This window comes from Trichoderma camerunense (assembly GCF_050948025.1).
Source record: "Trichoderma camerunense strain CBS 138272 chromosome Unknown V8C40scaffold_3, whole genome shotgun sequence".
NCBI lineage: Eukaryota > Fungi > Ascomycota > Sordariomycetes > Hypocreales > Hypocreaceae > Trichoderma > Trichoderma camerunense.
The window spans coordinates 413650-436655 of record NW_028145367.1 but is presented as its reverse complement, the minus strand read 5'-3'; the positions used below and the strand labels follow the sequence as shown (position 1 = coordinate 436655).

The 23006-nt window shown below is 51.4% G+C and overlaps 8 protein-coding genes across 8 annotated transcripts; 5 read left to right on the top strand and 3 right to left on the bottom strand.

Annotated features, from left to right (window-relative positions):
- Positions 1-169: 169 nt before the first annotated feature.
- On the top strand, positions 170-4389 carry V8C40DRAFT_284267 (uncharacterized protein; the record flags this gene model as incomplete). Its single annotated transcript, XM_083222128.1, has 5 exons — positions 170-984; positions 2065-2330; positions 2405-3036; positions 3094-3591; positions 3659-4389. 5 exons carry the CDS (start codon positions 170-172, stop codon positions 3728-3730), a joined length of 2283 nt encoding a protein of 760 aa, XP_083076790.1. The 3' UTR covers positions 3731-4389.
- Positions 4390-4554: 165 nt separating this feature from the next.
- On the top strand, positions 4555-6893 carry V8C40DRAFT_234966 (Hsp60 family chaperonin; the record flags this gene model as incomplete). The annotated part of the gene is made up of 3 exons (XM_083213752.1): positions 4555-4807; positions 4873-5014; positions 5086-6893. Coding segments are annotated over exons 1-3 (1747 nt in total), but the record flags the coding sequence as incomplete, so codon positions are not given.
- V8C40DRAFT_234965 (uncharacterized protein) lies at positions 6633-7529 on the top strand. Its single transcript, XM_083213751.1, has one exon. It carries the CDS (start codon positions 6670-6672, stop codon positions 6883-6885), a length of 216 nt encoding a protein of 71 aa, XP_083076788.1. The 5' UTR covers positions 6633-6669; the 3' UTR covers positions 6886-7529.
- Positions 7530-7571: 42 nt separating this feature from the next.
- Positions 7572-9254, top strand: V8C40DRAFT_234963 (actin-binding ADF family protein). The gene is made up of 6 exons (XM_083213750.1): positions 7572-7928; positions 8013-8023; positions 8256-8451; positions 8534-8601; positions 8665-8713; positions 8777-9254. The coding sequence occupies exons 1-6, from the start codon at positions 7926-7928 to the stop codon at positions 8915-8917; spliced, it is 468 nt and encodes a 155-aa protein (XP_083076787.1). The 5' UTR covers positions 7572-7925; the 3' UTR covers positions 8918-9254.
- Positions 9153-10112, bottom strand: V8C40DRAFT_136626 (cell-cycle control medial ring component-domain-containing protein). The gene is made up of 2 exons (XM_083211129.1): positions 9863-10112; positions 9153-9802 (listed from the first exon to the last, which is right to left on the bottom strand). Exons 1-2 carry the CDS (start codon positions 9971-9973, stop codon positions 9251-9253), a joined length of 663 nt encoding a protein of 220 aa, XP_083076786.1. The 5' UTR covers positions 9974-10112; the 3' UTR covers positions 9153-9250.
- A 1022-nt stretch (positions 10113-11134) lies between these two features.
- Positions 11135-13939, bottom strand: V8C40DRAFT_272894 (uncharacterized protein; the record flags this gene model as incomplete). Its single annotated transcript, XM_083220404.1, has 2 exons — positions 11135-11724; positions 11785-13939. The coding sequence occupies 2 exons, from the start codon at positions 13937-13939 to the stop codon at positions 11135-11137; spliced, it is 2745 nt and encodes a 914-aa protein (XP_083076785.1).
- A 2785-nt stretch (positions 13940-16724) lies between these two features.
- V8C40DRAFT_234953 (uncharacterized protein) lies at positions 16725-18724 on the top strand. Its single transcript, XM_083213749.1, has 3 exons — positions 16725-17425; positions 17482-17663; positions 17721-18724. Exons 1-3 carry the CDS (start codon positions 17284-17286, stop codon positions 18456-18458), a joined length of 1062 nt encoding a protein of 353 aa, XP_083076784.1. The 5' UTR covers positions 16725-17283; the 3' UTR covers positions 18459-18724.
- V8C40DRAFT_234951 (RING-H2 finger protein) lies at positions 18497-21370 on the bottom strand. The gene is made up of 3 exons (XM_083213748.1): positions 20533-21370; positions 19498-20471; positions 18497-19437 (listed from the first exon to the last, which is right to left on the bottom strand). The coding sequence occupies exons 1-3, from the start codon at positions 20749-20751 to the stop codon at positions 19047-19049; spliced, it is 1584 nt and encodes a 527-aa protein (XP_083076783.1). The 5' UTR covers positions 20752-21370; the 3' UTR covers positions 18497-19046.
- Positions 21371-23006: the final 1636 nt, after the last annotated feature.

The following is a 23006-nucleotide window of genomic DNA, read 5'->3' as shown; positions in this document are numbered from 1 at the left end:
ATTGCTTTCTAGTATCTCATCACAACATCGAAGCTTCCCAAAAGCAAGCTGATATCATCTTTGCCAATCCCGAGTATCTTCATCCAAGCCCAACCCATCTGTTGATCCTCTTATACGAGAGTGAACATCATCTCAAGAGCTTCCAATCATTACATCTTGCCCATCCATCATGTCTGGAACAGCCTCCTTCTCCAACGCAGGCATCAAGATGCAATATCTCAACCAATCAGCTGTCCCACGCTCGCCTTACACGCAAAAGATGAATCCCATCTTCGCCGGTCTTATTACACCTCCTGAGTCTCCGATTCGAAATGTCCAGCGGGACTCTCCCGATACTACGGGAGCTCGCTCTCCAACTCGCTCTTCTGCTCTGAGCTCTACGAATGAAGTCCAGAATGCCATGGAAGCTTTATCTGCTGCTATCAGGAATGCAAGTGCTGAGCAAGATGCCAATGTCCCTGGAGCAGTCTCGCCTTCTGTGACACCAATCGACTTCAACGACGCCAGCGAGATCATTCATTCCATCATTGAACAAGCAGTGGAGGAGAAGATGGCCAATGCAATGGGTCCTCTACGATTGAACATCAGCAGACTTGACAGTTCTCTTGAATCTGCCCGTCACCAGGAAAATGCTCTGAATGATTTGCAATTGCATCTGCGCCGCGAGACTACCGACATACGGGACCAAAACGACACAATGAGCCGTCAGCTTGACCTCCACTACCGTACCGTCGAACAACACGTCGAGGAATTCAGATCTCAATCCAAGACTATGAACACCATGATCGGAGCTCAAGCCGACAACTTTGCCGCTACGATCAATATGGCCAACCACCTCTCCCAAGTTGTCACCAATCTACCTCTAGCTATCAACCAAGTGGTCCACAATGCTGTTCAACAACAGACTCAGTTGGCCATTCGAGACATCATGTTTGCTCAACAACAAGCCATGTTTTCCGTCGCAGACGTCTCTAGGGCTCGGCAGTCAGTGTCTAGTGATGGCCTCTCCAGCCAATGCACTTGCAACCACCATTGCTTGGAAATTGAGTCTATGGCATCAACGCAGCATGGCAGTGGCTCACTCAAGCATATTTCTCCCAAGACTTCCTCCAAGTCAAATCGCAGCTTCAGGCATGCATTGAGAAGGATATTTGGGTCTAACAAGTAGCTCCACTGCTACGATGGATCGAGTTGAGAGTTTCTTGGTATGGTAAAAGCATCTTGGGTGCAAGTGGGTAGAGGACTGTCATTTCCTGGGGTACGGCGAAAAGGGGTTACTTTGGAAGGATACTGATGTAGATTATGTCTTCAATCCAATCTTGCTCGCTACCATCTCTACTTCTTTTCCCAGAGCTTCCAGTGATGATGGTATTTACATGTACATACAGGTACCTACACACACGTACACCTGTGCAAGTCCCCAACGACCACCACCAAGCTGCAAATCACCCTTGACAGCACACAACACCAAGCAGTAAAAGAACATTGATAGAGACTGTATTTTATAGATCTCTCATCATTACTATAATACTTTTTTCAATTGCATTACTACTAGCTCCCATAGACGAGAAAGATGTCGTGTCCATCTGACAGTTCCCAAGTTTCCCCCAACCACCCCCAACTCTGCTGCCAGCTGCCAGACAGACAATCCACCCAGACTGGCGAAGTTTTCTGAATTTCTGAATTTCTGAAATAAAAAAAACTTTGCATTTCCCTTTTGGGAAGATTTGGCTCACTTTTGTCTTTTCTCCCACTTTTTCCCGTTCCTCGCTGCTCTTCTTTCTTCTTCCTCAACATCGTCAGTCTACTAACCACAGCAGCATCAACGTTCACGACCAATTCATCTTTTGCAACAACGCATACAACAATTCAATTTATTGTAGGTGACTATTTTCTGTTTTCAATGCTTCAATTGGCAACTTTCTGCTGCTTTGCAGCGGCAATTGGGCCTTGAGCAGCAAAATTCCCCCAAGTTTCCTGCCTCTTCCTCTCCTCCAATTACCCATCTCCAACACATATATGCCTTCCAATACAGCACTAACATGCATTGCTTTAACCAATTAGACTTCAATTCATTGCCAATCCTCTTCTTCATACCTTCAAGATGGGCGCTCCAGAAATCAAGACTACTCCCAAGAAGAACCAGACTGCGGCCCATGACCGCCGCACTCCTTCCAAGATCACGAAAGCCCAGAAGACCCCTAAGGTCGACAAGCTCAAGACACCTGGTTCCACTCCCAGAGAAACTGCTTACACTCACAACCTACCTACCGGCGAGCAGAAGAAGGGCAATGGCCGAGTCACTGGACGCAGCCTCATCATGTGGAACCGTAAGCTAATTGCATATCAAAATCCCTTTGCTCAATTGACTTCTTCAAGAGCACTTGCACTAACTCTTCTACAGGTCCTCGCATGACTGAGAAGCTTCTTCTCCACATTCACTATGAATGTGTTCGTCACAAGGTCAACATTCCTTGGGATGCCATTTCGCACCGCCTTCGCCCCGGCTCTTCTGGCCAGGCAATCTTGCAGCATGTCAACCGCCTTCGCAAGGAACTCATCGCTGAAGGCCACATGGTGCCTCCCCCTGCCCACAAGACTTCCCCTTCCACTCCCTATGATCCCACCGTCCGAGGCTACGTTCGTGACCCTACTAGCGATGACAAGCATGCCACTCGCTCAGTTGGTTTCGACGAGAAGCTGGATGATGCCAAGATCAACCTTCCTGATGCTTTTGACGCAATGGACGAAGGTGAAGACGAGTTCTTCCCTGAAGCCAATGGCGACGAGTTCTGCACTCCTGAGGCCGATGCCGATGTCATTGTCCTTGAGGACGATATCCCTCTCCCAGTCACGCCCACTCCCGTCCGTCACGCAGCGCCTCGCCCCCCTGTGTCTGCTTCTGCTATTCAGTACAGCCTGAATGCCCAGAACATTCAGCAAGACAACGTCGCTGCTATTCAACAGCTTGACCTCTTTGACAACAACCTATTTGCTGACATCACCCCTCCAAACTTTGTGCTCAACAGCACTGAGGTAAGTTGACTCTCCCACTATCATCGCCAGTTGACTTCACATACTAACAGAGAACAGGGACTTCAGCCTATGGGTGTCCAGAACCCTATCACTTTTACCAATGAAGCTGAGCTTTTGATGGGCGGAGCCAACTTGTTTGACCCTTTTACCACCCAGCCTCTCGTCAAGCCCAGCCATGAGCAGATTAGCCCCTGCGGTCAGTCACCTCTTGGCAAGGTTCCTAACTCTTTCTTCATGGGAAACTCATTTAACCTTCAATCCGGCGGCTTCTACAACAACATAGCTCAGTCTAACTTCATGGCTCAGTCTAACTTCAGGGCTCAGCCTAACTTCATGGCCCAACCTCCTTTTGGCTTCGCCATGCCGCCCACTCCTCCTGCTCTTTTCAACCCTGAGGATAAGGAGGAACCTCAGAGCTCCCCCGCTGCCAACGAACACAGAGGCATCTCCGTCTCTCCCGTTTCGTCGCCAGTTGCAGCCCAGTTGCCTACATTCCAGCCGGAGACACTCCAGCCGGAGATTGAAAGCCCAGAGCAGCAGCTTGACGAGGCCACTGTAAGTAATTGCCCTTCTTCCATCACCTCTCCTACGGCCGTCACGAGAGCTGGACTGACGATTGCAGCCTGCACTCCCATTTTCCGATGACTTTGTCGGCCACGACCTGTTGCTCAAGTTCCTCGCCGCCGCAGAGTAACTCAGACGTCGCTTTACATGAGTACAGGGTTTTGACCAACAGGACATACATGCCCACTCATGATCATCACTGAGAAAACAACAAAAAAAATCAAGAAGATAGACTGACTCGCAGCAAGGAACAGTGTGTCTCGTACACACAACAGTTCCAATGTTCCCTTACAATATGGTTTCTTTTATTTGTTTTTCCTTTTCTGTCAAAGATACCCGTCCCGCATCTCATCCAGGGAACGGGACACTGCAACGCAAGGCACAAGCTTTTCAGCTACTATGGCCACGAAGATAACGATTTCAACTTTAGAAAACCAGATCAAAAAACATTCAGAAAACAGATGAAGCAAAAAAAACTCGGAAAACGAAAAAGGCTCCAAAAAAACAAGAGGCATCGAGAGGCGAGTTTTCCTTTAATGCATAGCAACACGGTACGTTGGAGTTCGAGGGAAAGGCACAATTGACGGTACAGGTACTTTTTTTCCGATAGCGGGGGGTCTATCAGGCATTGGCGGGGTCAAACAGGGCATTGAATGCAAGTCTTTTAACGTGCTTTGAGGATCACAAGCTGCCAGTATCTGCTAGTATCTAGCTACAAGGCCACTTTGGCCCAGCTCTTCTGAATTGATCTCTATTGCAAGGCATCGGCCATGAATCGCAATGCATCTCCAGCTTAATCATCAGTCTCGGCATAAAAAATCCCCCACAGATTCGGCTGGAAGAGGGTAGAAAAGCTCATGCTGTGCCGCTAAACTCGTTTTGGTGCTGGCTCGGCTCAGGATCCATGTTTTGCCGATGCTCCGTGACAATTTTTTTGGGGCGTGCGAGCTCTCCAACAACACTGGAAGCGATTTATGACCCTCTTCCTCTTCCTCCAACCTGCTGTTCCTGTGAAAGGCTGGCTCGTCGTGGTTCCGGCTTGTGATACCCCCGTTTCTTTGTTTCCCTTTTCCCCCTCTTCCATTGCAGAAATTCAAGCAAGATGCAGCGCGCATTGACTTCCCGTGCCCGCGCCTCGGCCCTGTCCGGCGCTTACAAGTACCGATCTGGAGGTAGCCTGGGCCAGCAACTTCGGTTTGCTCACAAGGTGGGATATGGCAATTGGGATGACAAGTTGCAGATGGTTTCATGGGACTAACTTGGATGCAATAGGAACTCAAGTTCGGTGTCGAGGGCCGTGCTGCTCTCCTGGCTGGTGCCGATACTCTAGCCAAGGCTGTTGCTACCACTCTTGGTCCCAAGGGCCGAAATGTCCTGATCGAGTCCAGCTTCGGCTCCCCCAAGATTACCAAGGGTATGACTGAGAAATTCTACAGCGTTGATCTGTTGTCTTGGGAGCCGTTTTACTAATATCTATCTCTACAGATGGTGTTACTGTCGCCAGGGCCATCAGCCTCAAGGACAAGTTTGAGAACCTCGGTGCCAAGCTGATCCAAGATGTTGCTTCCAAGACCAACGAGACTGCTGGTGACGGCACCACCAGTGCCACCGTCCTGGCCCGTGCCATCTTCTCCGAGACCGTCAAGAACGTTGCTGCTGGCTGCAACCCCATGGACCTGCGCCGCGGTATCCAGGCTGCTGTCGACTCCGTCGTCGACTTCCTGCAGAAGAACACCCGCGACATCACCACCAGCGAGGAGGTTGCCCAGGTCGCCACTATCAGTGCCAACGGTGACCACCACGTTGGCAAGCTGATTGCCAATGCCATGGAGAAGGTTGGCAAGGAGGGTGTCATCACCGTCAAGGAGGGCAAGACCCTGCAGGACGAGCTCGAGGTCACCGAGGGTATGCGATTCGACCGCGGCTACGTTTCCCCTTACTTCATCACCGACGCCAAGTCTGGCAAGGTTGAGTTTGAGAACCCTCTGATCCTCCTCTCCGAGAAGAAGATCTCTGCTGTCCAGGACATCATCCCCGCCCTCGAGGCCTCTACCCAGCTCCGCCGCCCCCTTGTCATTGTTGCCGAGGACATTGACGGCGAGGCTCTGGCTGTCTGCATTCTGAACAAGCTCCGTGGCCAGCTCCAGGTCGCTGCCGTCAAGGCCCCTGGCTTCGGTGACAACCGCAAGTCCATCCTGGGCGATCTTGCCGTCCTGACCAACGGAACCGTCTTCTCTGACGAGCTTGACATCAAGCTTGAGAAGGCCACCCCCGACATGCTGGGTTCCACCGGCTCCATCACCATCACCAAGGAGGACACCATCCTCCTCAACGGTGAGGGCAGCAAGGATGCCATCTCTCAGCGATGCGAGCAGATCCGTGGTGTCATTGCTGACCCCACCACCTCCGAGTACGAGAAGGAGAAGCTCCAGGAGCGTCTGGCCAAGCTTTCTGGCGGTGTTGCCGTCATCAAGGTCGGTGGCTCCTCCGAGGTTGAGGTCGGTGAGAAGAAGGACCGATTCGTCGATGCCCTGAACGCCACCCGCGCTGCCGTCGAGGAGGGTATCCTGCCCGGTGGTGGCACTGCCCTGATCAAGGCCTCCTCCCAGGCTCTGAACGACGTCAAGGCTGCCAACTTTGACCAGCAGCTCGGTATTACCATTGTCAAGAACGCCATCACCCGACCTGCCCGAACCATTATCGAGAACGCCGGTCTGGAGGGCTCTGTCGTCGTTGGCAAGCTCACCGACGAGTACGGCAGCGACTTCAACCGCGGTTTCGACAGCGCCAAGGGCGAATACGTTGACATGATCCAGGCCGGTATCCTTGATCCCCTCAAGGTTGTCCGCACTGGTCTCATTGACGCCAGCGGTGTTGCTTCGCTGCTGGGTACCACTGAGGTTGCCATCGTTGAGGCCCCTGAGGAGCGACCTGCTGGTCCTCCTATGGGTGGCATGGGTGGCATGGGAGGAATGGGCGGCATGATGTAAGATGCCACCCGCAAGAAGAAGAAAAGAAAATGAAAAACGGAACAGGAAGTGATGTATAAAAATTATTCTATGACGGGGCATGGTTTCCGGTGTTATACTAGAAGGATGGTTCAAGCGGCCTACTACCCATCTCCCCTCACTCTCCATCTTCCTCTTTATCTACCTGTCCATCTATCTGCGGCTGAGCTCTGAGCTTGCCCTTATCTCCATGGAGAGTGGGCAAACCGAGACTTGCTGTTTATTGTATTGTATTGTAGCGCTCCTGGCCATGTACCACTACCAAAAAAAGGGATAATAACGAATGAAATGTTTTTTTAACGAGACAATGTTTGCAAAAGATTTAGGCAACTAGAAGTGTGAAATGAAGTAATGTCCGAGTATTTGTAGATAAGTATGTCCATTGCGCAATTGTGGCTGTACTTGGATGTTGAGAATTGTGGTTGCCTTGAGGCAGCCGGAAATGAAGCAGGATGAGATGAGATACGGGAGCTGAAAAATGTTGATGCCTGGCTTTGTTGGATTGGATTGGACTGGAATGAATGATATAGTTATATATATATTGAGCCGCCTTTGTCGAGCCGTAGAGAAAGGCTGAAAGAGAGGCTGAGTCTTTGTCACCTCATTGTTCTCTTCTCAATGGTCACCTGAACAAACAAAGCCTCTGCCAAAACCACACACAGCGTCCATCATACCATACCGTACGAGTACATCCATCTACTTATCTACTCCCCCCTTCTTCGTTAGGCACCAGGTAAAATGCACATCCCGACTCCATGCAATACGTAATTCCCCATATAAAAAAAAAAGCCCTCCAGTCCAATCTCTCTTCTCATCTCCCCCCCAGTCCAGTCCCAGAGTCGTCAGTCCCAAGTCACGTGCAGCTCCCCCTCGAGCAACTCTCGGCCAAAAGCAAAACCCCACCCGTGGGGACCAGCAGCTTTTCGCCCTTTTTAGCACCCCGCCTCCTTCTGCTGGCTTGGTTCTTTGTACTTAACTTACCTGCGCAGTTCCCAGACCATCCCGCTGTCACACCAATTTGGCATCATCGTCGAACCCACGTCCTGACGCCAGTCTCGCCGTTTCTTCTCTTTTTCCTGTGTGTTGCTTCTCCCGATTCCTGATTCCCTCCGCGTCATTTGCATCTTGTTGCCCGTCTCTTGTTTTTGCTTTGGACTTCTCTAGTTTTGGGCAACGGTGCAGCGGCGCTTTGGCGTATCTCCCGCATATACTCAAGGAACCCCCTCATCGCTAACAGGAGAAACCTCGTCAGCTCATCACCCCTCCTTTTTTTTCTACACCGCAGTCCGTCTTCCGTCGACGACCAAAATCGCAAACATGGTGAGTTGTTTCTCGTGGCATTACAGCTTACAAGGCGTGTCTTTGTTATATATTTCTAGTACTGACCGCGTTGCGTAACTCCAGTCTCAATCAGGGTGCGTGTCTCTCCCCCCTTTGACGTTATCTCTTCCACTATTTATAGCCCCCCCTCCACGCGATCCGCCACCCGCCATCGTCTTCACCACAGCCAACGACGGTGCAGATGTGGCCGCATGATCGGATTGGAGGCAGTGGGGAGAAGCTTAAAAAACAAATGGAAGAAATGGAAGCAAGATAAACGCATTACTTGGCGGGAATTGGCAGGCTGATGATAAGCTTTGGTTTTAGAGCGAAAGTTTCCCCCCAGGTCTCCGAGGAGTTCCAGAAGCTCAAGCGAAGCAACGACAAGAACCGACTCCTGAGATACATTGTCTTCAAGCTGTCCGACGACTACTCCGAGATCCAGGTTGAGCACGCTGAGGCCGATGACGACTGGGACAGCTTCCGCGAGAGGCTCCTCTCTGCCACCTCCAAGAGCAAGACTGTGCGTCTCAACCACCAAAGAATTCAAAAGTCTAAAATGACGTACACGCCGGAATAAAAGCTGACTTGAAGACTTTCATTAGGGTGCTGTTGGCAAGGGTCCCCGCTACGCTGTCTACGACTTTGGCTTCAAGTTTGACGGCCGAGAGATGTATGTCGGCCCAATGCCACCCCAATGATGGAGCTGCCGCAGTTTACTAACAGTCTGAAACAGCAACAAGATCATTCTCATCGCCTGGTCTCCCGATGATGCCGGTGTCCACGTGCGTTAACCATGTTACTCATGTATAAATTGACCTGTTTTTTCCGCTGACACAAAGCAACAGCCCAAGATGATCTACGCCGCCTCCAAGGAGGCTCTCAAGCGATCCCTGGAAGGCTACGCTTATGAGATCCAGGCCAACGACTCTGACGACCTCGAGTACGCTTCTGTCCTCAACGCCGTCCTGGCCAAGGTGAACGCATAAGCGAACCCTCACCAAACAATAATGTGACGCATGGGGGAAGGGGCCGCTACCAGGAAGAAGCAAAAGAAGGGAGGCACTGCCATGTCCTCGTTTAGATTGGGCGTGCTGGAGGGCTGTGTTTATTCGATGGATAGGCATAGGTAATTTTTCAGATGTGCTAGCGCTACAGATGACGATGTACACCGTACCAAGGGAAAATCAGACTCGTTTCTTGTACTGCATGTGACGACGTTTCACTGGTGACTTTGTTTGCTTGCGTGAAAGAAAAAATTGAAAGTATGCTCTATTAGAAGGAAGAAAAGAAGACGCCCGTCATGTTTTTACAGATAAATATCATGAACTTGACTTGCTTGCCTGCCAACTAGACCGGAATAAGCTGGACAGCTCCTCAGCTTTATCCTGAGCCTTGAGCCTCTGCTGCAGGAAACCGCTGAGATCCGCCCAAAAGGCATCAGACTCGAGCTCAGCCTCAACAGCAGCCGCGTCAGCCTGCGCCGTCGCAACCGGCTCGTCCGTCGTCTCCATAGCCTCCCCAGCGGGTTTCTCATCCGCAGGCGGAGGAATCGCCGCCGCGCCGCCAATGACCATGACAGAGAAATCAATCGTCCTATCGCTCTCCTTGGCGAGCAGCTCCTTGAGGACCTTTGTGTCCGCGACGGGCCGCTTGTTGAGCAACAACTTCATCTTTTCGACGGGGATGCGTGTTTGAGCATTAACGGCGGCTTTCACGTCGAGGATTGAGGTACTTAGGGGAGTGGCGGGGAGGGTTATATCGAGGGGCGGGTTGCGGAGGGATTTGAGGGTGATGTCGATGCTGCGTTCGGAGCCGGGGGGGAGGCGGGATGATGGTTTGGACATGGGGGTTGGCATGCGGGGGAGGATGTACTATTGTTGTTAGCTTTTATAAGTTGGGAAGAAGAGGGTATTGGAGGTTTGAAGACGTACGGGAGGGCGAGGAGGGAATGTCTTGGGATCCTCGATGTGGTCTGGGGAGAGCTTGATGGGACGAGAGTCCAGGGAGGTGAGGAACGTTTTTGCGAATGCGACTTCAGCCATTGTGACGGTTTTTTTGTTTTTCTTCTGTTATAAAGGGTGTATTGTATGTCGAGTTGTTGCAGTAGATATAACGAGGTTGTGATATAGCTTCTGTGTTTCGTCGAGATGCAACTCGTTCGTCGCGATGCGAAAAGAGGGGAGGCGGGGTGGGAAAGGCACCGGCGATGTGCGAGTTTCGCGCTAACTGACGAGATTTGTCGAGAGGATAAGAAGGACGAGAGAAGATGCGCCGAAGAATGCGCTCTTAGAGGAACAAGGCGGTTTTCGAATATTCCTGTTCAGGTTCCTGTATGTCCAAGATGAGGCTGCTTTGCTGGTAGCTCCGAGTTACGTTGGTGACAAGCTTGGAGGCGTCGGAGAATCACGTGGGGGGTCGCATTGAAAAGTACCCCGCCAAAAACTCCAACACCAAAGACGCCCATAAACAATGTCGACGCCACGAGCCCCTGAAACAGCCTCACCCCAAGACATACACACGTCATTATCATCATTTATTCAGATTCTCAGTTTCAAAATACTTGGTTGGCAGAATAACAGCAAAACAAAACTCGCAATCTTAAAATTTACAAAAACTAAACGACAAAAACTCCCTCCAGCCACCACCCCGATAATGATACATAAAACCATTTCCTTCCTCCCCCTTCCTTTGCCCTCCAATTTTCATACCAGAGAAAACTCATCCATGTTGCATTCGTTATATGTCATTTCGTCGTAACAAACTCTACCGGTGATTTGCGCACCGTAGCCGTTTTTCTCTATCGCGATATCCCAGTATGTGCCCAGTCATCATAAATCAACAACAGCCCCTTTGCGTGCGGTGGGCCGATATGGTCGTGAACCAAACAGTTTCCCCCCAACTCCCGACAGGAAAAAAAAGCAGAAACAAAAAACTTGGTACTGAGCGTAAAGCAAAAACAAACAGGCACACTATGCCTTGGTCCTGATGCCTTCCTCCCTCCCTGACCAATCCCCACTGGTTGTCAAAATCATATCGTATTAAAAAACATGTAAATGCAATGCCAACGCGTAACAGCAAGCAATGCAATTGCAAAGTAGAAAGAAGAAGCAGAAACAATAACAATAACAATAAAGCAAGATAGTCCAAGACGGTGTGTAGCTGACATGCCGCTGAGCGAGGGAGCCTTCCCACTGCATCTGGCTTTACCTAGCCACGCTCGGCATCGCAAAGTCGTCGAATCCAGAGACGAGTTCGCGAATTGTCCATCGCCAGGCGTCTCGGTCTCGAGGAGTGTGGCTTATCCACTTCTCACACTTCTTCCGCCACCTCTCTTCCTCTTCACGCTGTCTCCGGATGAATTCGGGGCCCACGTCAAACTCCTCTCCCACTAGCCAGTCATCCTTAATGTCACTGGAGTGGCCTTCACGCTCATCAGTGACGGTATTGTCTTCGAGATCGGGAATATCCTTAAAGACGTCCTCATCATCTTCGAAGGCATTGAAGTTGTCCAGGCTATCAGTGGCCTCGGATCTTGTCATGCTCTGAGGGCCGAGCTTCAGCCAGCACATGTTTTGAGGATCAAACACCATGCCACCAACCACTTGCACACCTTTAGTGGTGCTGATGTTGGTAATGAGAGCTGGCCGAGGCACTGGAGTCTCCTTATCTCGAGCCAAGTGCAAGGGAACAGAATTTGATGATGGCGTCGAGGTCGACCCATCAAACGCATTTAGAGCATTCTCGTTCCCTTCCCAGCAGTATGTCGCGGCGTTGTAAAACATCCCCTTGACGACTAGAGAAAACGGTAACGTTAGATATGATTATAATAATGGAGTTGGGATTAGAAACACACCTTTAGATTCTTTGCCACCACTCAAGTTGGAGATGAGATGGGGCTTTAGCTGCGGGGGTCGCTTCAACTTCTTGGTTCGAGTTGTAGAAGACGTCTGCTGGGCATTGCTTCGAGTTGGTGCTCGCTGAGCAGAAACTGAAGCCAACGGCCCGCCGCTTGGCGTCCGGTGGGCTAGAGCTGTCTCGCGTGCGATGCGGCTAGCTGCGGTGTCACGCGCAAAGCTGGGGGTATAGTTGGGTCGTATGGCGGGCTTGGGTGCTGCGTTCCATGGCGAAGGCGTGTTGTTTCTATCAATTGCCGGTGGTCGTGGTACCTGTGGTGATTTGCGCAATGTTGCTTTGGGTACAGCTGCAGAAGGCTGCTTCAAGTAACGGCTTTCCGTCTCCTTCGAGGTGGGTAGATCGTCAAAGGCGTCTAGCTCGTGACCATCGCCAAATTGGCGTATGCTCTTAGGCCTGCTTAGACGATCCCACGTCCCAGAAGCAGCCGTCTTGTGGCGCTTTGGGCTGGGCGATTGCAGACCTGGCCTTGAAAAGGACCGGGAGATGGGGCGGGCATCGATGGAATTGTCGGAGTCATGGCGGCGAAACTGTCGCAGGGTCTTGGAACCCGCGTGCTGCGATTGCAAGTGGGAGGCACCCGCAGGGATAAATGGTATTGAGTTCTTTCTTGCTTGTCCAGGACTCTCGCTGGTGGCCGTTGGGCGATCCTGGGGCGTCTTTGGTCGAGACTGGCCTGGCTCCGTGCGTGATGTTGGTCTCTCCGAACGACCGGCGATGGGTGGTTTGGCGGGAGGATTTCGAGCCCGCACGGCTGTCAGAGAGCGTTTCTGCCTAAGGAGCTGAGCATTTGTCGTAGGAGGGTCATTCCTAGTAGAAGTAAAGGTGGTTCGTGATAAATCTGTCCTGCGAGGGGCTGTGGCGATTGAAAAGGTAGAAATGGTAGTAGGCGTTGGGAGACTCGCCACGGACAGCTGGTTGGAATGGCCAAGACGGGATTGTGGTCGACGAACCCGGTGTGGGATCGGACCGCCACTCTCCGAGACGGGCTCAAGAGCGGTAGAATGGGACCTCTCATGGTTGAGGCGAGGGATCCTTGTCTGTGGAGGCATGGGCTTGTTACTAAACGTCAACGACACTGACGTCTTTGGACGGGCAGGGTTGACGAGCCGGCTGTCCTTGATCTTGATATTCCGATGCATGGTGAGTTTCCCAGAGTCAAACACGTTCCCATCGCCAATATCAAGCCCCTCGAGAAAGTCCTGCTGCTCCACTTCTGCCGCAGGAAGTAGCTTCTTCGGGGGTGCTGCTTCGGCAGGTGGCTCCTCCGGTATGTCTTCCGGCGGTGGGTTTGTCTTCCGCAGGTGCAGCCTCTCCTGAAAATTGAGATGGCCGGGGGGCAGCACAAGGCCGTCAAAGGTCTCGTCCTCGCTCTCCACCGTGAATGTGCTAGAGAGACTAGGGCTCATGGCCGAGACCGACGAGCTTCGAGTTGATCTCGCATCTCGTCGAGTGCCGCCATATCTAGTGCCGAGGCTGCTGCCCTCACCCCAGTCTATATCATCCGATGACGAAAACAGCGTTCTGTGTATTTCCCTCCTAGCGGACAACTTCAGCTTGCCATCGGACGGGAGCTCAAAGTCTCCCTCAAAGTCTTCGTCCAGCGGCTCCTTCGATGCCTCGCTTTCAAGGGGAGTGGGAGGGGTGACAAAGGGAGCCAGGCGAGGCGGTCGCTTCTTAGGGACCTTGATTGTGTCAAAACCGTCGCCGAAGAAGTCGTCATCCTCATCCTCCGTGTCTCTAAACTTGTCTAGGCTGGGTGCGGCCGACAAGATGCTCGAATTGGACATGATAGAGCTCCGCCGGCTGTCTCTGGTAGACCTGGGCGTCTTCCTGGGGCTGTTCTGCAGCAAGCTTTGCAGCGAGCCTCCGCTGACCTGGCGCAGGGTCTCTGGAAAATCGGTCTGGGTTCGCGGCTTCATCTGGAGCCCTTGGAGCCCCTCGGGCAGCTCCAGGTCATTCTCCCAGTCCTCGTCGATGGTTCTCCGCATCTTCTTGCCGCCGAGCCTCTTGATGGTGCCTCCGGTCAATGCAGACGACGGCACATTCTTAGGCAACGGGATACCTGCCCTCTCGGCGGCGGCTATGGCAGCCATTGTTGATCGCTCATCGTCTGCCGGGAGGTGGACGTGTTGTTCCTCCCCATACGCCGAGTCCAGATCGGAGCGCAGCGAAATGTGGGACGAGGTGGAATCGCGTCGACGTGGTTGTGCATTGGTAGTGACAGCGGTACTGGTAGGCCGAAGGCTCAACTCGTCGCCGTCTACGATAAAATCGTCATCATCCCAGTTCTCTATCTCAGCCTCCACTGGCTGTCTGGGCTTTAGCCGCAGCGGCTCCATAATTTCCATCAACTGTTGTTCTGATGCGTCTACTGTGCTGTGCAAGGTAAACTTTGGGTTGTAATCGCGTGTCGTAAACAAAGCAAAGCGGCATGCAGGGCCGCTCGGGTAGCGTGGGTAAATTGACTTTCAGTCTCTCGGATAGGTTCGTCGTGGCCGGTCGCGACAACAATTGGGCGGAGGCATAACCGAATCAATAGCATCCGTCCATCGCTGGATTTCTTCCCAAAATTCCCAAGGCCGCAGCTCGCTCCCGGATTATGACGTGGCAGCCGGCTTATTCGTCCAAGGTGGGCAGCAAAAGCGTCGGGGGGTTCGTTGTCGCTACGGTGCGCACAAATCGACTCGTTCCTCTAGCAGCGCTGATGATGCGCTCCCCTCCCAAAATCAATAATAACAAAACAAAGGGCGTCCGACGCTCGGCAGATGGCGGGCAATACGATGCAAAAAGCGCTGATTTGAACTCTGACGATGCAAGCACGGCGATTTCGATTCTTTGGGACCTGGAAGATGCTTTTTTTAGATGAGTGCGCGATAAGGCGTCGACGTTGTTGTTGTTGATGTTGTCAGCGGGCAATTGATTGGGCGCAGCTGATGATGCGAAGGCGAAACAGAAAGGCTGGGGGTCCGTTGTGGACAGTGGCTGGACTGCCTGTAAGCCTGTCGGATTGGCGAGGATCAGGTGGTGGGGGCAGCCTGCATGGAGATTTCAGTGGTAGAGCAGCGACAAGCAGCGCCTGGACCACTACAATCCACAGCTGAGCAAGGAATTTGACTCTCGAGGGTCTATTCTCAGTCACTACCTGGAACTGTACCCTGGACTACTGGGAGGCTGCACGAGTTACTCGTACAAATGCAGCAGGTGAATGTGAAGGTTCACAATTCGTTGTGCTTGAGTGCGAACTCCCTGGTAGGTGGGAAATTGAGGCAAACAGTTTTGGGGATGCTCGTCTTGTTTTATATCCCCCCCTTTTTTTTCTCAACTCTCGCCTCGCTTTACAGTAAAATACGTATCTGGCCTCGTCGCATGTGCTTTTTTCTCGCTTTGAATTTTTCGCCTCTCACTCTCATGGATAACCCCTACTCGCGCTGCGTTTCCGGCTCGCTAACCCATGATCTGTTCATATTGAAGGTGGAGTCGCTTCCGGACTCACGATCCTCATCCTAATCTCGCCGCGGTGCTGTGCATGAAATTGGCTGGAAGGCTACTCCGTATCTGTCCATCCGCCCACTCTGTGCCTGAGCGTTTCGCACTCCTGATGACGCCTCACCTGCAGTTGATTCCTGCTACCACGACAACCACGGCCGGCCCCAGCGCGCATCCCGGCCCCCTATCCTTACCAACCCAACGAGCTGCCAATCATGCGCGCAGGCCCCGTCAATTGTCAGATTTTGCTGGGTGGAGAGAGAGATCGGACAGGGCCCTTGGCTGGTGCGTCTCGTGCATATGCCAACATGCTGCATATACTACAGGCACAGGCGCTGCGAAGCGAGCCCGGAGCACGGGAAGCACAGAGCACAGAGCATGGAGAAGGACGATCCTGAACTGGGCTCTGTTTTTGATTACCTACTATAGGCCAGGTCGGGTGTTGTGGGCGACACAGCGTATTACACATACAAACAAACTACATTAGTCTAGCAACCGCACACGAACGAGCAACCACCACTTGTATGGTGCTGGTATCGTGCCTGATACTATCAAATAGTAGCTGTTAGCTTCATAGCTCTTTAGCCCGTCCCTACTCGTTCCCCTAGCGTAAACTGAGCCGTTACTCATTTCACCGGCCGCCCGCGCAAACACCAAGACACGCCATTTAGACACTCACAAAATAGAGGCAAGTGGGCATCTCGTCTTGCACGCGAACGTGGCCTAGCCGTATTGGGCTGTAGCTGGCGGCCGCGGACAACATTAAGCGGGACTACAAATTGCCAAGCCAGACCATATAATGCCTGCTCGTACTGTATGGTAATTTTCCTCCGATGTGTGAAAGAGTCAGTATCAATGGCTCTCTACCGGCGTACAAATACATATATCGTATTGGTAGGTCGACGTGTCTACAGATCTACAGTACTTATATCTAATGTCTCAACAACATATAGAACATTTACTAGATCTTAGCACCTACATCTCCTCTGTGAAATAATATCCTTTACTATCAGAAAACAGGTGCATCTTCCATGCTTGATCGGAACTTATTACAGTGCGTGTCCGCGTTTGTTGGGCATGACAGCGGTGCTTTTTCCCAAACGCTCCCGCGGCCAATTCATTACCTGGACCCTCTCGGCCGGCGGGTGGACATTGGATTTAATTTCCCACGTGTACGAAGTGACCCAGACCCCCGTACTCGTACGGGCACAAAATACTCGACACGACTTCTCAGCAGATGCCTGACACGATTCGAAACCAACAAGAAACGGTTAGGCCTGGGTGATATTACTACCCAACTTCTCCGTACAGTATAAGCTGTACTTCGTATTGCGAATACGAACATTATCGTGAATATTTCATTTTTTCTGTCGTGCACATTATATGCAAACCTGTATAATTCTTTGATGGACAGATGATACCTGCGAGAGTGGAGGGCTGGTACCTCACGGAGCTCACCTCCGCCCTTGACAAGCTGGTACGGGCCATGTACCCACGTACCCGTGATTTGTGGAGAAGCCTGCGCCACAGCAAGCCACCGTCAAGCTTGTACCTGTTCCTGCAGCAGGAGCTCCCAGGCCAGAGCTGCCTGCAGTGGACTCTCTGCCTGCTTCCAGCGGATTCAAGCACGCTAAGCGCGAGGCTGCAATGCACTTCAACCTCGATGAAGATTCACGACTGGTTGCTTGTAAGACACAAACAAAACCACATCAGACTGCGCCTTTAAATTTTCACGCGACGATACAAGCAGCAACCTGAGTAGAGCAACAAATCGCATCACTCTTTGATTCTCTCTCGCTTGTCCCAGAAGCACGTCGAAATAACAGTTACATCACCTCTTCAACGCTTCTCAGTCTATCTGCGCACACGACCACACTCATCAGGCCGTGCCTCTGCAGATTTTCATCCGATTTAAATTGATTAACTCCAAAAACGACGCGTGCAACTAACCATGGCGGCGTCACGAGTTATCAAGCTCCCTCGGGATGACGATGAATCCACCTATGCTCTCATCCAAGTCATCCAAAAGGGCTCCAAACCTTTGGATGTAAAACTTGTTGGAACAGAAGGCGAAGCACCATATGTGACTTCTTGTACGAACACCTATCAACCAAGTTATCATACCGAACATCCTATTGACACCAACCAGTGAAACATGATCGTGTAGCTTCACTACAGGTCCCGAATTGCCCTGTCTCTGAGTCTGAATGGCAGGCCATATTACAATCTTTATTCTCACTACAGCCATTTGCGGATATACAGGCAACAGCTAGCATCGAGAGCGAGACCTCTCTCTCAATCACAGTTCGAAAGCGAGTTCAAGGGATTACAGTATGAGTCTCTTGCACATTCGGAAATTGATGGGTCTAACTCGAGCTTTCAATATAGCAACGACTCGGCTCTATAGAGTTGAAGCATGACGAAAATGAAGGCATAGAGCTTTTCAAATGGTGCGCAGAGACTACAGACGCTCTGGCGCAAAGCAACGTGGCCTTGGCTGAAGCCGCCGCCCACGCGAAAGAGCTTGAAACAACTGTGAAGGAGCTAAAGACGCAACTGGACGAGCTTATTACATCAAAAGAGGACGATGAAACGGCCCTTCTTCTCAAATTCCGGGATCTCCTTAATGAAAAGAAGGTGAAGATCCGTGAGCAGCAAAAGATCCTTGCTGCCGGCCCGATCCAAAGCAGCCAGCAAGCATCTCAACGGTTGCCACCGCTAGACTCTCAGCCATCTCGCACGCCTGCCCCTTCTCGGCCTAGAAAACGAAAAGTCCAGGCGGCGGAACCTTCAAAAAATGAACCAGAAGAAGATGAAATGGAGGTGGACAAGATCAAAATCGAGCCTCAAGACAGCGAGCAAGAGGAGACAGCAGAAGACACAGCCTCTGGTGGTAGCGATGACGATGATGACGATGACGGAGGTGATGACAGTGATACCCGCAACGAGAAGGCTGGGTCAGGAGCTGACAGCAGCTCTGGGCCTGCGCCCAAAGTACAGCCTCCTCCCAAGAAATCAGCTGAGCAACCCCCGGCCCCGAGAAGTTTACCTTTTGCAAAGAAAGCTACCCCGGCCAAAGCACCAGCAGCTGAGGAGGAGACGGAATCTGACGATGATGAGCTTTGAAGGAGTAGGAAGAGAAAGTGAGGCGTCAAGGTATATAGGAGCCATAATGCCATCCAGGATAGTGACTTATTAGAAATGGCTTGTGTTCCTTGCTAGCGATCTGTATATCTTTGCCTTTGGGGAGGTTAACAATACACCAGCCATCTACAGTTTGCAAATACGTGGAAATGTATTCCTTTTTGCTCCTCCGCGGCCTTGTGTATGTCCAGTAATAGTCCCAATAGATATCACCGTACAATAGATGGGTTACTGAAGATATAGAGCGGTCCGTGAATATAGGTCTTCTCAGCAATTTGTAGTCTTGTTTATCTGATCTACAGCTTGCTTCAATAAAAACGAATCAACTCGCCCGCCCTTCCAACTCCGATATAAACCCTCTCGCCCGGGGAAGCACATTGAACCAGTAACTCGAAACATTTACAGATACCAAAAAAATAAAACGCCAGCCTATGCTTCCCTATATCCTCGAACGCCAATGTAGCGATTGAAATATATATAACGCAAAACCTTTGTAAAGGACTAAGTCCCGGTGGTTCACATATACGCATAAAGAGTGAGTCGTAAGATAAAAGTCAGATTCGCCGCGCCTTAGTCTTGTTCGCGTTCCGGAGATCGAGCTCTGGTTCGAATTCGGAACTTCTCCTTTAGTTTGGCTGTTAGATGAGCCCTCTGTCCTCTTTCGCGCTCTGCATCATGGGTCGCGCCCGCTTCGTGAGCCTCCGCGTCGGTTTGGCGAGTCGATCTCATCTGTCGAAGAGCTTCGATTTGCTCCTCTGCTGTAGCTTGCCTCAGCCTGTTGACGTCGAAAAAGCGAGAAATCCTGTGACGGTGGTGAGGATGACCGCCCTCTCCATCTTCACCTTCCAGGGCCAAAGGAGGTGGCAGTGTTGAAGTTCTATCGCCGGGGCCCCTGTTGAGAGCTGTCGCCATGCCGATATCACCTTCGTTAGTCTCAGCCTCAGGACGAAGATCAAGTCGGCTATTCCATATATGTTAATGACAAGATACTCAACATCGTTGATGTATAGATTCAACTTACCACAAGGGACATGTTCCAGATACGTTAATAAGCCAAGGATCGATACAGTTTGGATGGAATGTGTGGTTGCAAGGCAGAACCCTCATATCCTCGCCTTCTGTGAAATCTTCGGTACAGATGGAACAACCCACGTTCACGACTGGAGGGGGACTGGCGACTGGAGGAGGGCTGGCTTCAACAGCTCCATGAGCCTCAACAGCCGGAGCCACATCACCGGTCTTACTGTCGCTTGCGGCCGCCGTGGCCGTGGCTGGCGTAGCTGTAGCCACTTCGTGCTGTGGTACTTCCTGGGTAAGAATCGAAGACGACCTCTGAGTTCTAGCATCACGGCCATCAGTAGTAGCTGCGTCTAGTTCGAGATCGGGATCCGGCTTGATCGGTTCCTGATTATTATTGAACTTGACAATGGGAAGCGTTTCGAGCACCGCACGAGCCAACCCCTTTGCTCGGCTCTGGCGGGGTCGGCCACCCAGAGCGCGCCGAGGCCCGTACCTCTCCGGATAACGATGGGCCCTTACAGCGCCGGTGGCGATAATCACGAGGAACAAGAGAGTAATGAGAGCTGTGATGGTGTAAAGAATGCTCATGGCGACGGTCGAGTTGCTGGTTCCACCTCCAGAATTACCAGAATCTGTGCTCGATGCGTTCCCTGTGATGGAAACATTGACCACTCGCCCATTGGCAGTGCCATTTAAGGAGTTTAAAACTCCCTGTGCCTCGCCGCTATCAGCCATGGAGAAAATGTTGGAAAACGCAGGTGGGTTTGTAAAGTCCAAACTACACCAAGTGGCAGCTAATGAGTAGAGGACGATGGCTTTTGGGTTTGCATTGACGACATCGTTGAGCAACTCATTCGTGCTGATAAAGGTATTGCTTGAGCCATCGCATGAGATGTATGCGACATCGTTGGGACTTGTGATCTTGTTAAAATTGGATACGTCGGTGGCAATCATGACGCCGTTGATATTTATTGTCTTTGTCTACTTGTCAGCATCAAGATCGAAATAAATAAGCTTTGTTTGATAATAGCCGTACTTGGATGCCGCTACTATTTGACCCGTTGGTGCCAGCATTTGGTAGAACAGGAACAACGGTATATTGGATGGGGTCGGACGACAGATTCAATTGCAGCGCATTGTTGTTGGCCCAGTCTGGGGGACTGTCGGACTGAGCTGAGGTGGAGATGGAGCCGTTGTCGTCGGCATATATCGCCGCGACCAACAGGCCAAGAATGGCCGCTAGGATTGACTGCATCTTGTGTCTGTAGATGGTTTCTGTAACTCTTGGACTCTGGAGGAGAGCGATGGTCCAGCTTCGTGCCCTGGGAAAGATGCCAAGCAAAGACTGCGTGCGCTTCGATATGGCTGGTTCGATATGGCTGGTTCGATACCTCGCTTCTTCAGATATAGATCGGAACGCTGCACGCGCAAGATGGGCACAGATGTGTGGGCGAGAATCGGCTGTTTGGATGGTCCCGAGGCTTCAACCCAGCGTTTCGAGGTGGTGAATGTTGGCTCCGAGATAGGCGGTCGTCGCCCTGCTCGTTTCTTGTCGCATCTACAGAGGCGACATCTGGCGATGCAAGCGACGCAGGCCCGTCAGGTTCGCCGCTGGCAGGCGATGGCAGGGTGAGGCACGGGAAGATGCGAGAGACAGGATTTGGCGGTGGTTTCGAGGTGAGACGACAGACTTGAATCTTTCAAAGGCCAGGATGCCGGCCGCGGTGGATTTGCCCCGATAGCCATGGCGGTATCAGCAGGCACTACAAGTGGATGGATTGATGGCCCGTCCTGTCCGGAGCGGCGGAAAATAGCTCCAGTGGGTTGCGGCTCAGAGGCTCCATCAGCTTTTGCAGTCACCAGTTGGCGGTCTCTGTCCAGTGAAAAAGTGTTCCGGATGGCTGTTTGCAGCAGGGAGGGCGGGGTTTGGCATCTGCCAAGTGCCCGCCTAATAGACTTTTGGCTTTAGCGGTGGAGGAGGTAAGCTGGAAGTTGAGCCGTTGGATTTGAGCAGGTTACGCGGAAGAGGGAATTGAATTGGATCGGATGCAATTTATTTTTATCGTGATATGCGGATAAGCATCCGTACTATATTGCAGTAATATGTCACCTCACATTAGTATGTTGCATCTGCTATTTGGCGATTAGTTTACAGGGTATCACAATAGGTTTGTATATCCACGACACAATCTTCAAACTGCATCCCTACAGTAGACATTTTCTGTCTGGGCTTTTGCCCTTGATAACCCACCCAACTGCCGAGAAGCAAGCCACCACGTTTCTATCTCTCTGCATTTGCCCGCTTTCGGTCCTCCAGATTCTCCTTCCTTCTGATTGGCAGCCCGAGCGTATCGTCAGCGGATCTTATTCACAATCACCACCAGCGGAATACGCACCCTTCCCGGAGTCCGTACGGCATAGACGGGACGGGATAGAGCAACCGCTGGACCGACATTGTTAGCTCTTCCACGCGTTCCGCTTCGCTATAGGCATTGAATTTATTATGATGAGCTACAACAGGCCTCTGTTTATTGAAGCTCTTAAAATAGAACTAGAGGCAACCAAGGAGAAGACGATAGTATGTCTCTGTCTCAATTCTTCCGTTGACTGCTTGACAAATAGGGAGCGCAGTTCTATATCTCGGCTTCATCATTGCTCCTAGCCGCGGGAATGGTTCAACATAATTCCACATAACCAGAAGAGTGCGTCATCCAGCCGGTCACTCTGGACTTCTAGCACCCATTAGTAGAGACTCCAGCGGGCGCAGTCGCTGATAGAAGACCGGTTCTGATGGCGTTTGACCTACGGATTACGGGATGCAAATCCGCCATATACCGGGCTGCGCTAATTAATGCAGCGAAGTGGCTACCCTATATATTTGCGGCAAAGCGCTTCGTATTGTTTTTTATCAGATAACTTTAGTGAAAGGAGGCAGCAGCAGAGCCTCTGAAAGATTCGGCATGGACGGCTTGAGTGCTGCTACATAGAGGCAGACAAAGCTGCTCAGTGATCCATGCCCTTGGACGAGATTGCAATTGACTGGCTGCCTGGAGTGCAGCGATCCTAATCTCGCCGATAAAGGAAAGGTGATGTTGTAAACACCAAACCTGGCATGGTTCAACAGGCAGATATATAAATTCAAAGTGCTAAGTACATGTAGATGCCTGGTAGGTTGCCTGTTAGAAGCTGCCTATGAGGCGCTCCATACAGGTATCCAATGCAATTTGACTGTTGGCTGCGAAAAAGAGCTCAAACGCAGCAAAATGCCTTCGCCATTATGTCGATGCTTTCGGCTGGACCCTTAAACTCCCCTCTAGCTGTGGCTTGAATTGGAGTGGCTTGACGCTCAATAACAAACCATAATGAAACGATAAAAAGGTACCGGATACCTGGTTCCTAGATCTTCCCCTATGGTGGCTGTTACCAGGAATGCTACAATGCCTGGAGTACTCTGTACCTTGGCGCTAGGCGGCGATGTTACCGGCAACGCGTTCTTCCCATCTTGGTACG

Coding starts and splice junctions, on each gene's coding strand:
- V8C40DRAFT_234965 (XM_083213751.1), top strand. CDS start 6,670: ATGGTTTCCGGTGTTATACTAGAAGGATGGTTCAAGCGGCCTACTACC.
- V8C40DRAFT_234963 (XM_083213750.1), top strand. Junction 8,452..8,533: donor CCACCTCCAAGAGCAAGACT/GTGCGTCTCAAC, acceptor GACTTTCATTAG/GGTGCTGTTGGCAAGGGTCC. Junction 8,602..8,664: donor AAGTTTGACGGCCGAGAGAT/GTATGTCGGCCC, acceptor AGTCTGAAACAG/CAACAAGATCATTCTCATCG.
- V8C40DRAFT_136626 (XM_083211129.1), bottom strand. CDS start 9,973: ATGGCTGAAGTCGCATTCGCAAAAACGTTCCTCACCTCCCTGGACTCT. Junction 9,803..9,862: donor CATTCCCTCCTCGCCCTCCC/GTACGTCTTCAA, acceptor TAACAACAATAG/TACATCCTCCCCCGCATGCC.
- V8C40DRAFT_234953 (XM_083213749.1), top strand. CDS start 17,284: ATGGCGGCGTCACGAGTTATCAAGCTCCCTCGGGATGACGATGAATCC. Junction 17,426..17,481: donor AGCACCATATGTGACTTCTT/GTACGAACACCT, acceptor GACACCAACCAG/TGAAACATGATCGTGTAGCT. Junction 17,664..17,720: donor AGCGAGTTCAAGGGATTACA/GTATGAGTCTCT, acceptor CTTTCAATATAG/CAACGACTCGGCTCTATAGA.
- V8C40DRAFT_234951 (XM_083213748.1), bottom strand. CDS start 20,751: ATGCAGTCAATCCTAGCGGCCATTCTTGGCCTGTTGGTCGCGGCGATA. Junction 20,472..20,532: donor CAAATAGTAGCGGCATCCAA/GTACGGCTATTA, acceptor AAGTAGACAAAG/ACAATAAATATCAACGGCGT. Junction 19,438..19,497: donor TCTGGAACATGTCCCTTGTG/GTAAGTTGAATC, acceptor TATATGGAATAG/CCGACTTGATCTTCGTCCTG.